The 17152-nt window shown below is 28.4% G+C and overlaps 1 protein-coding gene across 1 annotated transcript; it reads left to right on the top strand.

Annotated features, from left to right (window-relative positions):
- Positions 1–5446: 5446 nt before the first annotated feature.
- LOC129906586 (uncharacterized) lies at positions 5447–16652 on the top strand. Its single transcript, XM_055982396.1, has 4 exons — positions 5447–5790; positions 5935–6020; positions 15627–15753; positions 15813–16652. Exons 1-4 carry the CDS (start codon positions 5709–5711, stop codon positions 16061–16063), a joined length of 546 nt encoding a protein of 181 aa, XP_055838371.1. The 5' UTR covers positions 5447–5708; the 3' UTR covers positions 16064–16652.
- The last annotated feature ends 500 nt before the right edge of the window (positions 16653–17152 follow it).

Genomic DNA, 17152 nt, shown 5'->3' with positions numbered 1-17152 from the left:
AGTTTTAGTTACAAATAAAATTCGATTTATGATAAAAAAGATGTTTTCAAAAACTGAAAATGTATTTAATGTTAAACGACCAAAACGCTCTTTCTTTGGGAGTGATATTGTGATATATCTCAATTAAATTCGTTTAAAATTGTTTAAAATGAGTACTTTCTTGTGTGCGTTGTTTTAATTATTATTAATGGTCTTATAAATAATTTGCATGCTCTTCGTGACTTGTGTTATTTGCACGTGCTTGTGATATTCGTTTGATATTGCTTTGCGATTGTAGCAACAGAAAATTTTTCTAGCTGTCGATCGGTCAGAACGTCAAACACAAATTGTTTGCGAATTATGCTCATTATAGCAGGATCTTCTTCAATTTAAACTGAAATCATATCTTTACTTCTGCAACCAGACTGTTATTTATTTTCCTTGAACAAGTCGGTGGAAAATTGCATTCAATTTTAGGTCAATGAGCTTTCTATTTCTACTTTAATAGAAACTCTATTGCAATATATTTTCCCTCTTCAACAACGGACGGTCGAACGGTATTCGTTGGTGGCTGATATTTTTCTGATAAAAATCTCAAACTTTTTGGTCAACATAATGCACATATGCATAAAATGGTATATATTTATATGAATGTCCTTCACTTCAAAAGTCCATCCAGCTGTATTAAATAACAAAAAATAAAAAGAAGAAAAATGGAAATATTGTCGTCATTAAAAAAGGTCCTTGTCACCCCAAATGCAAATTATTGCATTGCAATACCATTTTTCATTGAATTGTGTATTTGTATTGATATAAATGATAAGGACACACATTGTATTTTATGTAATAACTTCTTCTTATAACGATACCGTAACTTTCTTATACCAACATATAAATAACAAAAAAAAAAAAAGAACCTAAACACTATGGAATACAATAAGCTATTAGATTTCCGGCTTCGTGACAAACGCCTGGAGCCAATTGGCTTTAATGTAACAAAAGTCAACAACTGTTAAGTTGAAGGCTTCGCATGCAACTTTAGTTAGATTACTCTTTGAATTGTGGTCATACGGCCGACCCGACCGAACCGAACCGACACATGCACTCCTTGACATTTGAGTAATATGGCAAACAAGGAATGTCTAGAATGGACTCTGTGTTTTAGCTTTTATATGCTTCCTTTCGTGTGTCCTTTTCTTCTATTCTATATTAATGGACATGGACAAATGAATAGGTTTTGAGTTCTGTTTTCAATGTTATTGTTAGTTGCAGTTGGTTGTACTTTGGTGTTGTTTTGTTTGGTGTTGTCAAACAACCATTTACATTTCTTGCAATGCACTTTGACCAACAGTATTGACTTAGTGTGACCATCAGTTGTATTAACACACCCACAGCGAGACTCACACAACACACATTCAACACTTTGTGGTAGCTATTAATACCCTTTAAATGGTATTAGTTCTTATCGCCGTAAGGCACTCTGTTGTGGAATCCAAATTCTGTGAAAAAAAGGACATTCACAGAAACGCAGAAAGTCAAACCGGATATTCGACTAAAGGAATTTTAAGGATAAAAATAGGAAATAAATTTAGTTAAATGAAATGAGATTAAATTTTGTGTGACCCTCTTTTTAAAGCTTTGGCAAGGGGAGTAGGAGGTTTGTTTAGTTGAGATATTCTAATAGAACTGTGTGAGTGGTGGAGACTTTTTTAATGTAACAGAAGCTGAATCTTGAAGTGTCGGGTCACATTTTAACAATATTTGACGCGAATCCGGAGAAATGGAAATGAAAAGAAAAGTGTCATCCCCCAAGGTTTTGTAGTAAAATTTAAAGTGCGTCAGCAGTTTAAGAATCACAATTAAATAGTTTCTTTTATTTTCAGTTTTTTTTTTAATCTGAAAGGGTAAAATTTAATTTGTCTTTGAGAATATTTGCGAAATCATAGGATTAACGAGATTTTTGAAGAAAATCAAATGCATTACCGAATTTTATAGTGTTTTTTTTTCACGGAAAAGGAGAGATAATAAGAAGAAAAATACTCTTTCAAAATTGAAATTTATTTAACATAACGTTCGTAATTTATAAATTCCAGCCTAAAAGACCACTACAAAAAGGAAATACTAATAGGTTTCATAGTTGTTTGCCTAAAGAGGTATATGTGATTGGAAACATTTTTGAAAATATAATAACAATTCTCTTAAAAGCGTAACGTTATTTATTATTAAACACCTAGAAGTATGTTAGCCCATTTGAATTTTATGCCATCATGAAATTTTCATTCAAAAGGCAATTTGTATTGGGGTTGGTTCATAAAAAAATTTATTTTTGCTACATCGAAGTAAAATCAAAATTTTTGTACCAAAGTATAATAAAATCGATGTTTTTACGTGACAATATTTTTAAAACTTAATATTTTAGACAAACTCTTATCAAGATGTTTCATCAGACTTTAGGAAATCATATTGTAATGGACTGTTGCACATCATATATTATTATAGTAGAATATTGCCTCAATTCAAATAATTTTTGAATAAAAACGGGGTTTATAAAGTGAATGTTTAGAACAACTAACATGGCGATCTAAATTCTTCATAAATATAACGGTATATGGGTGAGATTGGATAACATGTGTTGTTAAATAAGCTAGAAAGCATAAATCAATCTCGTAAATTAAAAAATTGAGTTGCATTAAAAGAAATGATTCATGAAGCCCCACATTGTAAAAAGTTCGACAAATATTTGAACACCATTGCGATTGTGATCGTTCAAAATTTAAATACCTACGAATAATTCCTTAGTGAAAAAAGTTACGCATACACCACAGTGAACGTTTGAGTTTAAACGGCATTTATATTTTTTGCTTGCCACCAATTCCTGAGGTGATTCCGTCCAACTTCACAGATGGTTCAGTAGTGTGAAACAGAAACGTGGAAGAGTAAGGATCCCCTCGACATCGAGGTCATAACAGCGTCGAATTAAAGGAAGTAGAAGAAGGATGAAGAACAAGAAGACGATAATTTTGTTTTTTTACTTAATGATGTGATTGGGTAAATTAAATGACAAAGTTCAAAAATTTAACCACAAAGTATCTACTTCATAGTAATTCGATTCTAAATGATTTCAATACAGTTTCAAATATCCTGATCTTACTACAACAGATGAAAACTCAAATTTTGTTTCTTTGATATGACAATGACAAGTGTTTTTATTCATTTTTGAAAATCACTCTTCATTTAAAGCTATCCAAACTAATGACGACCCACAGCCGACAAAAAACGTTGCCGACATCTTTTTTGTATGGAAAACACCAACGTCAGTACTTTTTGGTTTGGTGTATCTAAAATTTCACACCTGAACGTCGGCGACAAGAAACATTGTTGTCAGAGGACAGAAATTCCACACGTGAACGTCTTCGGAAAAATAGGAGAGCCTTAAGTTTCAAACTCTTAAATACAGATAACCAGAATTGAATTTTATTATTAACTTTTTTAAACATGTTCAAAATTTTTTGCAACTTAAAGTAGGTATATCAGTAATTTCGTTCCACTCTGTCATGTGTTTTATTTTATTTTGAATGCTTTTTTACTAAGTCCTTTTTTTTTTTGAAATTCTCTTTTATGGCTTTATTCTTAAAATTTACGAAGATAGCCCTGTTTTAAGGTAATGTTTTGGAATTGTTTTTCTATTTTAAAATATTTTTAATATATTTTGATTTAAATTTATTATCTTGTCTTGAAAAAATAGAAAAAGAGTACACATTTAATTTCCAGTTTTACCAAGAAAATTATAAAATAAAAATAATTTTATACCAAATGTAAAATTCAAATCGCCAAATTGTATTATATAATCTGCAAATACCAATCAGTTTCATCAGTCAGCCCAGTGATTGACTATTTTCACTTACTGTTAAATTTATTAAATATTCCACATACGCCATAGTGACCCGTTTCATGAAATAAATATCTATAGCTGATTCTCTGACCTTGTAAGTAAACAAAACTCTCCTAGGGCTAATTATATCAAAACTACATAATTAGTTTCTTTGCCAATTTCGGTCTTATTTTACAGGACTACAATAAATTAATTAAAAAAAAGTATTTTTTTAATTTAGCAAACAAAACAAAAATGCAAAAAAAAATTTTGTTTGACTCCACGAATTCAGAAGCTAAAATTCGGAATTTCATAACCATTTCAAAACTTTTCACGTTATTTTGTTATAGAAACACAATTACAATATCTCACTTATAGTTGTTTAGAAAGTTTAATGTACATTTTGGCTAGGATATTTGAAATTCCATAAAAATAAATACTTCCAAACGTACATATAAGTGCGTTTCAATTAGCTAAGTAGTCCAGCTAAAATGGTTGGTTGGTTGTGTTTTCGCACAAATGCACCACCCCACTTTACTACTCCAAGTAGTATCCTACTAAAAAAAAAAAAATAAAAACACAAAAACAATTACATTGCTAGCTAGTCGTCGTCGTCATCATCGTTGTCATTTTTTTTATATTTCTGTGCAACCAGCTATAATACCCTACTATACATTTTGTGTAGATGCAAAACCATTTGCAATAATTTCAGCTTGATTACATTTCTCAGAAAATATATTAAAAAAAGAAAAAAAAATTCTATTTTCTTCGAGACAAATGCTTCACGGAGAAAAAAAAACAAACAAAAGAAATGGAAGTACCAAAAAAAATAGTTTTACTTGGAACAAAAAAATGTAAAAAAAATAAGAAAAACAAATAATAGCGAATCCATTGTGCAGTTGAAGTTTAAATTATGAGATATCCTCCAAAAAACGATAAGCCACCACCACCAACAACTAACCGTCACTCAAGAGTCTATTCGGCTTCCTATCTATCTTTTCTAGTACATTCCCACACCCTCACAACAATTCCAAAAGTAAAACCAATTGACCCATCATCTTACTCCTTTAATTCATTCAAATTTGAATTGTGCCAGCCCCTCCCCCAACTCACCCCCAAACATCCCTATCATTCAAAGAAAAATAAAATAAAAATATAAGTAAACTGCAACATTTTATAAAAGAAGGAGGAAAAACTACTGCCAAAGAAAAGAAAAACTATTTTTCCTTCATGGTTTAAAAATTTTTGTGTTGTGATGTGAGAGTGTTTGTGTGCCCCCCAAAATAATGACATCAAAAGGACGTTTCGTTTCGTTTGTAGTAGGTACGCATCCTTGTCGGCAATAATATAGCGATGGTGGAGGTGGTGGCGATGGCGGGTGGAAACGACGACCGTCAAAAGTGTGCTAGAGCGAAAGAGATAGACCGAGAGAGAGGAGATAAAATAGAGAGAAATAGGACCTACAACACTGCTGTCGTCGAGTCGGATGTATCTATGCTTGAATCACAAGAATAAGCATGTGTTGGTGGCTCCAGTCTAGGATTCAAGGAATAGAAAAAAAACAAAAAAAAACTTCTTTTTTCATCATCACAGAAAACAGAGAATTCATTTCTCTACCAAGGAGTCACAGTATAACACTCGGATTTTCCTCCGCAAGTGTTTAGTCGGTGTGACCAAGTGAAACGGTTCGAAACAAAGTGGAAATATAGTTCCTTCTACTACGAATTACTTACCGTTATTATATTGGGATGCAGTGTTAAATCTTCTTTAAAAAATTAAAAAAAAAAAATTTTAACAACAAAAAATAAAATAAATAAAAAAACACCCAGTAAAAAAGGAAAATACAAATTGTTGAAGAATGTCTTGGAAATTTCATACGAATAAGTTTTTATTTTCCAAAGAAATTATTTTGGTCCTGATGATGGTGTTCATTCAGTCCGGTTAGTGTGTGGAATAGAAAAAATGTGTCCTTTTTTATTTTGTTTTTTATGAATGATATCTAAATGCAATTTTTTTTATATATTTTTTTTTAATACAAATGCAACCACAAAATGCCGAAAAAATGGATAACAACACGTATAAAGGATATGGAATTCTTTGTTATGTTTGTGATTCAAGTGTTAATCCTGGATGTACAAATTTAAAGACGAATTCTAGCATCGTTCCGGAGGTAAGTGTTGATAGGAAAAGTGTGATGCACATTGTAAAAAAAGACAAGTCTGTCTTCATAGTAAAATTTGATTAATTAGCAAAATAATGACCCGAATGAATCAGATTAAAATAAGTATTGAATAGTTCAATGTACCCAATGTACCCTAAAATGTCATTGGTTATTAGTATAGCAAAATTTAATGTTTCTTATGGCCATGACAATTCTTAAGCGAAAGAGTTAAAAACTACTTACTTCTTTTACATAAATTTATATTTGAATAACCTTAGTTTTTGGAACACTAAAAGGTATGAAATTATTTATCTTAGTTTGAGAAACGTGCAGCAATGTATCAAAGACAGAAATATAAAGATGAGCACGTTTTTTTTTTGCTAGTCCTGTGCCATTGTAGGTGTGTGTTTATTTGTTTGCTTTTCATTAAGTTCGTCAGAGTTTTACTACATAATTAAAGTTTTAAATCTCTAACCGATCGAATTGTTATTTAAACCTAATTGTTTTATCAAAACTAATTTTCAATCTTTTAAAATCAATTTTGCAATATAGTTTCAAAAGAATTGCAAGTTGATTTGAAATGTTGTAAATGAGAATTGATGAAAGTGAGGTTCAAAAATTAATTCTTGACTTGTTTTCAATTTGTTGACATGTTTTTGATTTTGAAGGGTGCCATATAATTCAAAAATATTCCAGCATGTTGTGGATAAAGGAATAAAATAAAGATTTAAAACTTTTAAGTATAGAGAATTATTAAATTTAAATGAATTTATTTCAAGAAAATACAAGTGCTGAGTTAGCAAATGTAATTTTCAAACTATTTAAAAAATGTTGGGAGCTATTGACAAATCATTAACGAAACGTAAAAACAGATCGGGGTCTAAATGGCCTCCCTAAGGAACACCAGAAATGAGTTATTACGGATTTTGCAAAGACATCAGCTACCAATGGGACAATTTTTTTCAAACTTGCAATGATCGATAATCTGGGTTTTTTTTTAAACATGATTAATATATGAAATCTTCAATCCTTAACATTATTACATTTTAAGAAAATAACGACAAAGTTCTTGACTTGTGATTAAGTTTAATATTTTTTTAAATTACAAGACTGAAATATACTAGGAATAATGGCTTTTTTGTACATTAGGGAAAGAATTTTTTTTAATTTTCACTGAAAATTGAAGAAAAATTGGAGAAATCTCACCAGAAAATTCAAGTTCCAGTCAAAAAATTACACTGGTTTACAAGGGTTTTGTTGCCGATACAAAAATATACTTTTCTGGAGGTTTTTGGTGTGCTGAACTCGAATCCGAAGTCAGAAACAACTAATCAGCTCCCGTTTTTGAGATACTACCGTTAGAAAATGCAAAAAAACGTTCTTTTGAGTTCTTCGGACCTTATTCTTTTGTATAAGGAAAATTGTTTGAGCATATTTAGTAACGGTTTCTATAAGAACTGTTTTCCATCTTTCGATACCTGTTTAAATCTTTGCAATATCTTCTGTATTGCCCGAGATATCTTAAAATGAAGTAAGTGGGTTTGGCTTCATATATCATAAAGGAGATAATGACGTTATACAATTTATAAAAATACCAAACAACTGAGGATATCTCGGGCAGTAATAAAGATATCGGAAAGATTTAAAAAGGTGGAAAATAGTTCTTATAAAAACCATTAATAAATATGATCAAACAATTTGCCTTATATAAAAGAATAAGGTCCGAAGTACTGCATTTTTTAACGGTAATATTTCAAAACGGGAGCTGATTAATTTTTACTTGCGATATAGGTACTATATATCAAGTTATGCATTCGTACAAAAAAAAAAAAGTTGAGATAACATTTTTCCATGACATTACGATGGTAGACAATACCAAAAAAGTGGGTCCCGGAATTCCGTCTGTCTGTCTGTCTGTCTGTCTGTATAAGGAGCTACAGCCTAAACGAATGGACCGATTAATGTCAAACTTGGTATGTAGCGTTATTTGGCGACTCTCCAGAGGGGTTTTTAGAATTAATTTTTTTGGACCAAAAATAACGGTACTTGTCATATACCGATTTAGGTAAAATTGAAATATCTCGAAAACGGCTCCAACGATTTTGTATAAAAAATTCATGTGTTAGTTTTAAGCAAAGGTCTATCTTTCAATGAAAAATTTTTTTTTTGAAAATCATTATTAACGGTACCTGCCATAGAACGGTTTTTTTCAAATCCGATTATCTCCGAAACTGCTTATTCGATTTCAACGAAACTTTTTGTGAAAAAGCATTTATATAATTAAAATATAAACCAAAAATAAAATTAAAAAAAAATAATTTTTGGATTTAAAAAAAAAAAAATTGAAAATTTTTGTTTGAAAAATCAAATTTTCGAAAACGGGACATTGAATTTTTTTGAAATTTTGTTTTTTGATGTTGATTAGTGATTTCTACAAAATGGCATACCAATTTTATTTTAAAACTTTTTTTCCAAAAAATTATTTATAAAAAATTAGTTTTTTTAAAAACGGCTCTAACGATTTTTAAATTTTTTTTTTCTAAAAATGCATGTTAATGTATCAATCAAATCTGCATACTTGTTTTGGAGGGCAATTTAATTTTAGATTTTATTTTATTTTTTTAAAAAACGAATTTTATTTTTTTTTCCAAATTTCTATACAAAGTCTTAAAAATTTAAGCAACTTTAACTCTAAGAGCAAGTTCGTGCGACCCAGTCGTGCATTTTATTTTTTTCGGATTCGATTTCAACACACCGAAAAACTTCAGAAAAGTATATTTTTTGTTCGGCAACAAAAAAAAAGTTTAATTTTGTTAACCAGTGTTAGCCTTATGACCCAAAAAAAAACTAGTTAGTATGTTGTTATCATATATTCCTAACAGTAGTTTAAAACCATGTTTCTAGGCACGACCGGCAAATAATGGTTTTTTTTTGTTTTTGACTTATTTTTTTTTAAGTGCATAGGTATAATGAAAAAACTTCTTGAAATCCAGCACTCCAAATGTTAAAATGTTTTTTTTTTCCCAAAAACACATAGATAAGGCAAAGTTATTTAGGATTAAGATGAAACATGATTTTTTTTTAAATTTTTCATAGCTGCTTAGCTTATTTGAAATATATACAATTTTAGTCTCATCATAACCTTAGAACAATCCATAAATAAAAATGCTTTAGGAGGTAGGAAGTAAGAATTGACAAGTATAGTTTCATGACTTATCTTCTTTTATTCAAAGCAAAATGAAAAAAAAGAAGAAGTACTTTTAAAGTGCCTCTCTAAAATTCCACCTCGTTGAAAATGTGACGAATAAGGACCAAATGTTTTAGATGGAAAGATTTAATGAAACATGAAATGATACAAATTATTGAACATTTTTACACAACCCAACTAATATGTTGGCATTATAAGTCAATTTTTAACTTACCTATTTCAAAGAATCTTTCGTATTAAAAAAAAAGATTTTAATATAAAATAATTCATTTATTAAAAATTATAAAAAATCAACTAGTCAAGGTACCTACTTATAATTTGAAGATATTTTTTTAAACGATATAGAAGTAGAGGCATGTTTATTGCATTTTTTTTTATGTTTTTTTAAAAATGGTAATGCAATTTGTATGGGTCAAAATCATTGCAGATATTTTAGAAAGGAAATTTCTCAATTACATTTTCATACCACTCGTTGGGCACATTTACTTTATTTTACGCTATTAAATTTTAATTAGTCTTTCTTTATATTTTAGCGTTAAAAAAATATCAAGGAACTATTACACGGTGTAACACTCAAAATATACGCGGGCAGAGACCTATCACGTTTTGTAGAGCTAGTCAAACTGATTACGAAACGGTATTTAAAATCAATATATTATAACCAATAGTTTTTGAAATAATCGATTTCAAAGTTAAAAAAAGTCGAACAAAAATTTTTAAAACTCATTTTATACTATTTTTGTCCAGACTGTGAATTTTAATAAAAAAATTACTCACACAGAAAACTGTCTTAATTGATTCCTTAACGAACAGTGAAAACTATATGTTTCTATCTCTTCTAGTTTTTGAGAAAATTGAAAAATAAAAACAAATAAAAACAAAAAATATTTTGAAAAGAGAAAAATCTGATAAAATAATTTTTCAATTTTCTCAAAAACTAGAAGACATAGAAACAAACTGTTCGATAAGGAATCAATTTTCTAGGTGGTTTAACCGAGTTACATATTATTACATTGTTGAAAAGGTATATTTATCTCCTATTAGAAACTGTAAAAAAATCGAAAATGGGTAAAAATATGACGAAGCTAGATTTTTTTCAATGGGTGAAGGTCAAAAAAACCGTTTTTTGCCCCTAACTCCAGATTTTGGGGGTGTTAGGGACTTTTTAAATACCGTTTCGTAATCAGTGCGACTAGCTCTTCAAAACGTGATAGGTCTCCGCCCGCGTATATTTTAAAACCTCATTTTTGTAACACCGTGTTATTTACATTTATTTTGTTTAGAATAATAAGTTTTAAGATTCTAGTCATGTCAACCTATGTTGTTATCACCTCTTTAGGCTTTAAGTGACATTGACCTGGTATACTTTCTAACAAAAAAACATCAAAATATTTGCTTTGTGTCATGTTTTTTTGTCTCGTCAAACTGCCTCAATAGATAAGAAATAAAAGGCCCATTAGCCCGAATAGTTTATTGATAACAAACAATTTTTTGCTTCCGGAACTTAATTTCATGTTCATAAAGTGTAAATGAGTAAATGAAGTAGGTGTGTGAATTGTATTTTTTTTTTTACTATCTGGGTATGACATTTCTTTGTTTCAGTCATTACTCATTAGTACCTATTATTACCTTTTGTTTTAAAATTTTGTTGAAAAAAATATCAATGCCTTCGAAAATTAAGAATTGTTCTTTTCGTTACCTTTAGTTTTTAAAATAAAAGTTGACTTTTTCGTTGACTCTTGGTTTACATAATTCAGAACTCTAAGATAGTATTTTTGCAATTACTAACTTAAAATATCCATTAAATAAGAAAATAGATACATTTTTAATTATACTAATTAATTTTTTAAACTAAATTTTCATTTTAACTTTCCAAAAATAAGATATCGTAAGTGACATGTTTGTAATTTAACTATAACCAAATCTTACTGGAGAGCAAATAAAAGTTCCGATTTTCAAAGTTAGTAGGTACTTTAGTTTTCATGGCTTTTTAAGGGACGGATTGGCAAAAAAAAACAGCAATAACAGTTAGAAATAAAGTGAAGTACCATACGACTGACTAACAAGCAGAAAATTTTAACGACCCACAGTGCTCTAAAACCTGGCCAAAAATATTTAGGCACATTTCCCACATCAAATAGGTACCAAATGACCAAAAAGTTATTCGGAAGGAAAAATTTTCATTTTCTTGTTACAGTAAAAGCCACTTAAGTGCTAACCCTCTTACTCCTGGATTAGCCGGAAGAAAAAAAAATATAAAAAACCAGAAAATGCACGTACAATTCTGTGCTATATTAAAGTTAGTAATCTATTCTCTATTTAATTTTTTGACTTAAGTTGTTTCACCAAATAGTTTTTGAGAAATTAAGTTTTAAAGATGAAATTTTGAAAAAAAAAATGTTTACGTTTTTTAATTGATTTTGTATAAAATTTTGCAATATTATGGACATAATTATACCATTAGTTAATGACCTAGTAGTTTTTAGTCAAATACTAAAGACTTCATTCTAATAAATATTAAAGTTCCTAAGAATAACAAAAAAAACTGAATCATGCCGGGAAACCCAGTTTTGTTTTTTTTTATTTGCATTAACCTTTTGTAACCCAAGGTCGTAAATTTAAAAATTAATAAGTCAATCGATTGGCCTTTATCTTTAATAAAACACGTATTTTTTTAAAAATTCAACAAAGTCATTATTTACTTAGTTATTTCGATATTTTGGGAGTAAAAAAAAAGTTTAAATAATTTATTTTTATATAAAAATTCAAGTAAAAAACTATCTAATATTAATTTTTATGCACTTTCCTAAAATCCAAAAATAAAACCCCGTTTGGTTTACTAACACACAGAGAAAAATAGACCACATAAAATAGAACAAAAACAATAAGATTTCTCTATGGTTTTCATCCAAGAAGGAAACCTTATTAAAACAATCGGGTTTTCCTTATTGTTTTAAAATCTGCAAAAAAATAAAAGTTTTTAGCGGATCATATTTTTTTCTGTGCAAAAACTATTTTTTTTCTGAATTTCGTAGTTTTTACACAAATTTGCTTATTTTCAAAAAAAAAAAACCCAACTTTCAACATTAACTGTCAATTAAAAACTATTGGTTAGAAAAAACTATTTATTAGAAATTTGAAGTACTATTTCGATAAAGCAATACTTAAAGATTATAATATTAGAAGCTTCAAAAGAAAAAAAAATAGTTTGTAGAGCTTTTATGCAATCTTTTTCGGTTTGTTACAGAAATGTCACATGGGGCTACAAGGGGTTAAATTGTTTTATACCTCAAGAATGTTGTGTTCAAATTGTAGGTATCTTGGAGCCAAATTGACCAAGTTATGAGTATTTTAATACTTCCCTTAGGAACGTTTTAGTCTTTTAGTCCAGAGTTCAAAACTTTAAATCGTTATCCCCACAACTAATGTTTTCAACGCCGGTGCTCCTCATAACTTCAAAACTACTGCACCGATTCTTTTGAAATTTGGAACACTATTTTTTTTACATATTTTTAGAGGTATCCCTGGAGAAATTTTCTCAATAAAATAATATTTATAAAAATCTATAAGTAAAAGTCGCTTTTGAGGAGTTTTTTTTCAAGGGGTCTTTATTTTCGGGGTGCAAACTTCTGAAATGCAAGTTTGTTCTACATATCCAGCAGTTCTATAATATATAGTTTATGCAATTTTGTGACGTGTTCCGCTATTTTAAAAACACTAATGTTAAAAAAAAAACAACGAAAAAAGTGCAAATTTTTTAACCACTCTGTATGAAATAGAGTTGCATATACAATTATTTTTTATATCATTCAATGTCATTCGATGTCCATATCAAAATTTTTCACCAAAATCACTTTGAAAATTCACTTTTTTTTAAATCGAAAAAAAAAATTCGTGTGTACCCAACAAATAGCCGTTTATTTATTTGTGAGGTGGAGCTTTTCATGGGAAAGGGATGCAACAATCAACAAAATTCACATTTTCAGCCAGAAATAGACAAGAGTTTCACTCAAGTTCTTTCTGTTATTATTCATATATTTTTAAAACTCTTATAGTTTGATTTCCTTTAAGTATGAACTTTAAGTTCTGGGGGGGGGCACGTGCCCCCGTGCCCCCCCCCCCCCCCTGGATCCGCCTATGGTGGAAATATGTCATACATTTCGGGTTTTTGAAAAAATAAAAGTCATCTTTTTGTCTCTCCCTTTCTAAAATTTTGAATTTTAAAAATTTAATATTGAGGTTGGTGTAGTAAGCTCTGAAACAAAACCCTGTAACAGACTCTGTAACTTTATCACTGGCGATAAACGTTTTTCAACGTCTCTTATTAAATCCATTTTCTTCCACAAATAAAACAAAAATTTCATTTAAATTCAGAATTTATTAGTCGAGAAATTATGGTTTTGATCGAAATTTCTTTTATTTTGATGAGATAAAATGGGTTTTAAAGTCATTCAACATCGGCACTGGTCAGAAAAGATGCATTTCAAACATTTTATAAAACTTTTTTCTAGTAAATCCATTAAAACTAAAAAAGGAAATTCTGTTTACCACATACCCAGTTGCGATGATTTTTTTAAAAAATTGTTTATGTATTTCTTAAAAAATACTAAAATGTTTACCTTTTTAAATCTGACTTTTATTAAGTTTAAATTATGTTTTATAAAAAAAAATATTATATAGTTTTTGGTTGAAATTTTTTCAAGACAAAATACGTTTAGACGTTTTCTAAACTTGAAGTGCTGTTATATTTTAATATTTTTTAATTTAATTAACTCTGACCTTTTGTACGCGTATGATTTTTGTGCAAAAATGAAAGGGACCTACAATTCAACGCCACCCGTGTACACAATGCTAAGTAGAGTTACACTTTTCTATTCAAATCATACTCTTGGAGGCATTTAATATTCTATAGTAGTAGCCTGTGATAAAATTACACTGGTCTGCAAAATTTAACTTTTTTTTTCTCCTTCAAATAATTTTTTGATACTATGAAAGATTAGACTTTCCTGAATCTAAATCTGGTTTCAGAAAAATTCTATCAGGTACCATTTTTGTAAAAATGATTTTTGAAAAATGTGGGTAGTTTCTAAAAAATCAACCTTTTAGATTTATTTGAACTCGTGCTAAATTAAAACTATTTGTAGCATTGAGCTCAAATTTGGAGGACTTATTCCTCGTAATATAGCCTATTGATTGACACTAAATATATCCTTTTACATTAATGTTTACTCATATTTTAAAATACTGATTTATAAAAAAAGCAGAAATATCGAAATCCTTTACTTTTTAGTAAATCCAACATGAACAAAAACACCTTAATTAAGGAAAATGTAAAATATCAACGCCCATTATATTTAAAAAGTCTAATATGTTAAGAAAACCATAGTCAAATACATTAAATAAAATTTGTACGTGTTTTGTAATTTTATATACTATTTAGGTATCTATTTAGAAATATCTTATTTGTAATAAACCATTCGATAAACTGCCTTGTAAAGCTTCAGATTTGTTTCTCCTAAAACAAAAATTATACTTTTCTTATAGTTTTTGATGTGCTGAGTTAGAATCCGAAGTCAAAAAATATCTATCACGTGAGGATTCTAAGATATTCGCATTAGTAATAAAAACTACTATATCTCACAAACCAGAGCTGACCGAAATTTTTTGAGTTCGGATTCAAAATCAGCACACTAAAGTCCATTAGAAAAGTATATTTTTGTTCTAGGGAGAAAGATATATTAATTTTTAGAGATCAGTTTTTTTTATGATAAGATATGCCAAACCTACTAAACTTACTTAAATTAAGATATCTCGGAGAAGAAAAGAGATATTGAGAAGATTGAAACTGAATTTGAAAGAAAAAAATAAGTTCTTTCATAAACCGTAACAATTTTAATTGAAAAATATTATGTTATGCCAAAATATTTCTTCGAAAACAGCAAAAAAATGGGTTTTTGAGATTTTCTAACGGGAATATCTAAAAAACGTGATGTGCTAGATCAATTCTGACTTCGGATTCGGAATCAGCATACAAAAATCCTTTAGAAAAGTATAGTTTTATTTAAAGGAGGATTTCCTTGCAGACCAGTGTTATATATAGAATAAAAACTACAAAATTGAAATTTCACTGCAACACTGAACAATGAACATAATACATAGTCTTTTAACTACCTCAGCTTCTGAGTGATTCAGAACTCATATTGTTGAATAAGTTAAGTATGAAATACTACTTAACAATATGTTGTTAACAAATTTGGTTCTTATTATTGATATTTGTTATTTTTGAAACAAATTTTCGTGCACGGTTTATTTCAATAAACAAAATTTCCAAGGTCATTTTTTTTATTTATTTAATTTATTAAAAAAAAAATTAACTCATTTTGTATATTGACTTAAATTATTTTCAGACTTGTACTTTGGAAAAAATGAAATCAACCAATTCATGGCTCTTAAATTTAAACAAAATTGCATACTTTGAAAGCTCCCTGAGAACGATTCCAACAATGTTTTGTCAAAAAGTTGTTGCTAAACAAAGTAAGTTACAAAAATATAACTCACTATCACAACATTCAACAAAATTTGTCTCCTTTTAGCTATGGACAGTCCACCAGTAACAGCAAGATTTTGTCAATTGGACACACGTGACACTGATGTCTGTTCAATTTTACGCGATCACATTTCGAAAAAAGGCAATGGAAATAGTATTGCAGAGGACTCAAAGGATGCTATCCTCTTGGAATGTTCCATTTGTAAAACAGACAAATGCAATGGTTCTCAAAGGATAGGAATCTTAACAATGTTCAGTTGCCTTTTAATTGCGAGCATCTTGAAGTATTTTGGATAATCTATACTAGAATGGGAGTAAAAATAATGTTTTGTAAATATTGAATAAGTGTATTTTATGATATAAATGTATAATAAATTAAGACAAGTTAAATTTTACTTGCGAATAATACATTTTTATGCTGAATTGTAAGCTTCATAATACACGTCATGATTTCACCTTGCGGAACCCAATTTCTTTTCATTTTTTTACCAAATTCATACAAACTACTCTTGGCTCTTCAACAAAATTGATATTTCATAATCCACTTTTTGTATAGTTAAGAAAACATTCAACACAAAAACCTGAAACATTAAAAAAAAACTATGAGTGTTATACTGTAAATCACCCACCACGTTAAATATTATTTGTTATAGTATAATTCATCATTTCTTATACAAAAAAAAAAAAAAAAAAAAAAACTAAAAGTACTAAAATGTTTATTAATAGAACGCAAAGTTTTAAAATTTGCCAATTGTGCATTAAAAAATAAAAAGCATTCACACTGCATTTTAAGCGTTATGATCGATATAAAAAAAAATATTAATATATAATTTAGATATATAATAATATAAATACAATATATAAATATATATAAAACGCATTAAGATATTCACCAATTGCCTTTATTTGAAAGCAAAATTTAAAAATTAAAATTAAAAATTAAATAAAAAATAAATTATATTTAAAATTGACTATAAATGTTATGATTTGCAATAAACAATCAACGAATTAATAAAATTATATAATTATATTGCTAGTTTTTAAAACGTAAAAATATTTAAAAAAAAAAAAAAAGAAGAAAATAAATATTCGATTATGGAAATGTTAAAAAAATATTTGAATTAGAACGAAGTTAAAAATTCGAAATTGTTAAATTTAATTATTATTCCTAAACAAAATTATAAATTATGTAAATTTTTTGAAGGCAGTTTTTTATGTAAATATATTTTAATAGTTTATAATTTTTTTTTAAATATGTGTAATGATTGTGTATTTTAAAAAAAAGTAAGTAGTGAAATAAAAAACGAACACTTGACAATGATTTGTTATAACTTGACACATACGAAATAAAAGATTTATTTAAAATGTTGTTTTCATTCTATGAGT

The sequence above is a fragment of the Episyrphus balteatus genome, chromosome 1 (genome assembly GCF_945859705.1).
Source record: "Episyrphus balteatus chromosome 1, idEpiBalt1.1, whole genome shotgun sequence".
Taxonomy (NCBI): Eukaryota; Metazoa; Arthropoda; class Insecta; order Diptera; family Syrphidae; genus Episyrphus; species Episyrphus balteatus.
Note: the sequence above shows the minus strand (reverse complement) of the source record. Positions and strands in the feature narration are given on the sequence as shown.

Excerpts from the sequence above, each read along its gene's own strand:
- LOC129906586 (XM_055982396.1), top strand. The coding sequence starts at position 5,709 with ATGTCTTGGAAATTTCATACGAATAAGTTTTTATTTTCCAAAGAAATT. Across the intron at positions 5,791-5,934 it reads GATGGTGTTCATTCAGTCCG|GATATGGAATTCTTTGTTAT; the intron begins GTTAGTGTGTGG and ends ACACGTATAAAG. Across the intron at positions 15,754-15,812 it reads AAAAGTTGTTGCTAAACAAA|CTATGGACAGTCCACCAGTA; the intron begins GTAAGTTACAAA and ends GTCTCCTTTTAG.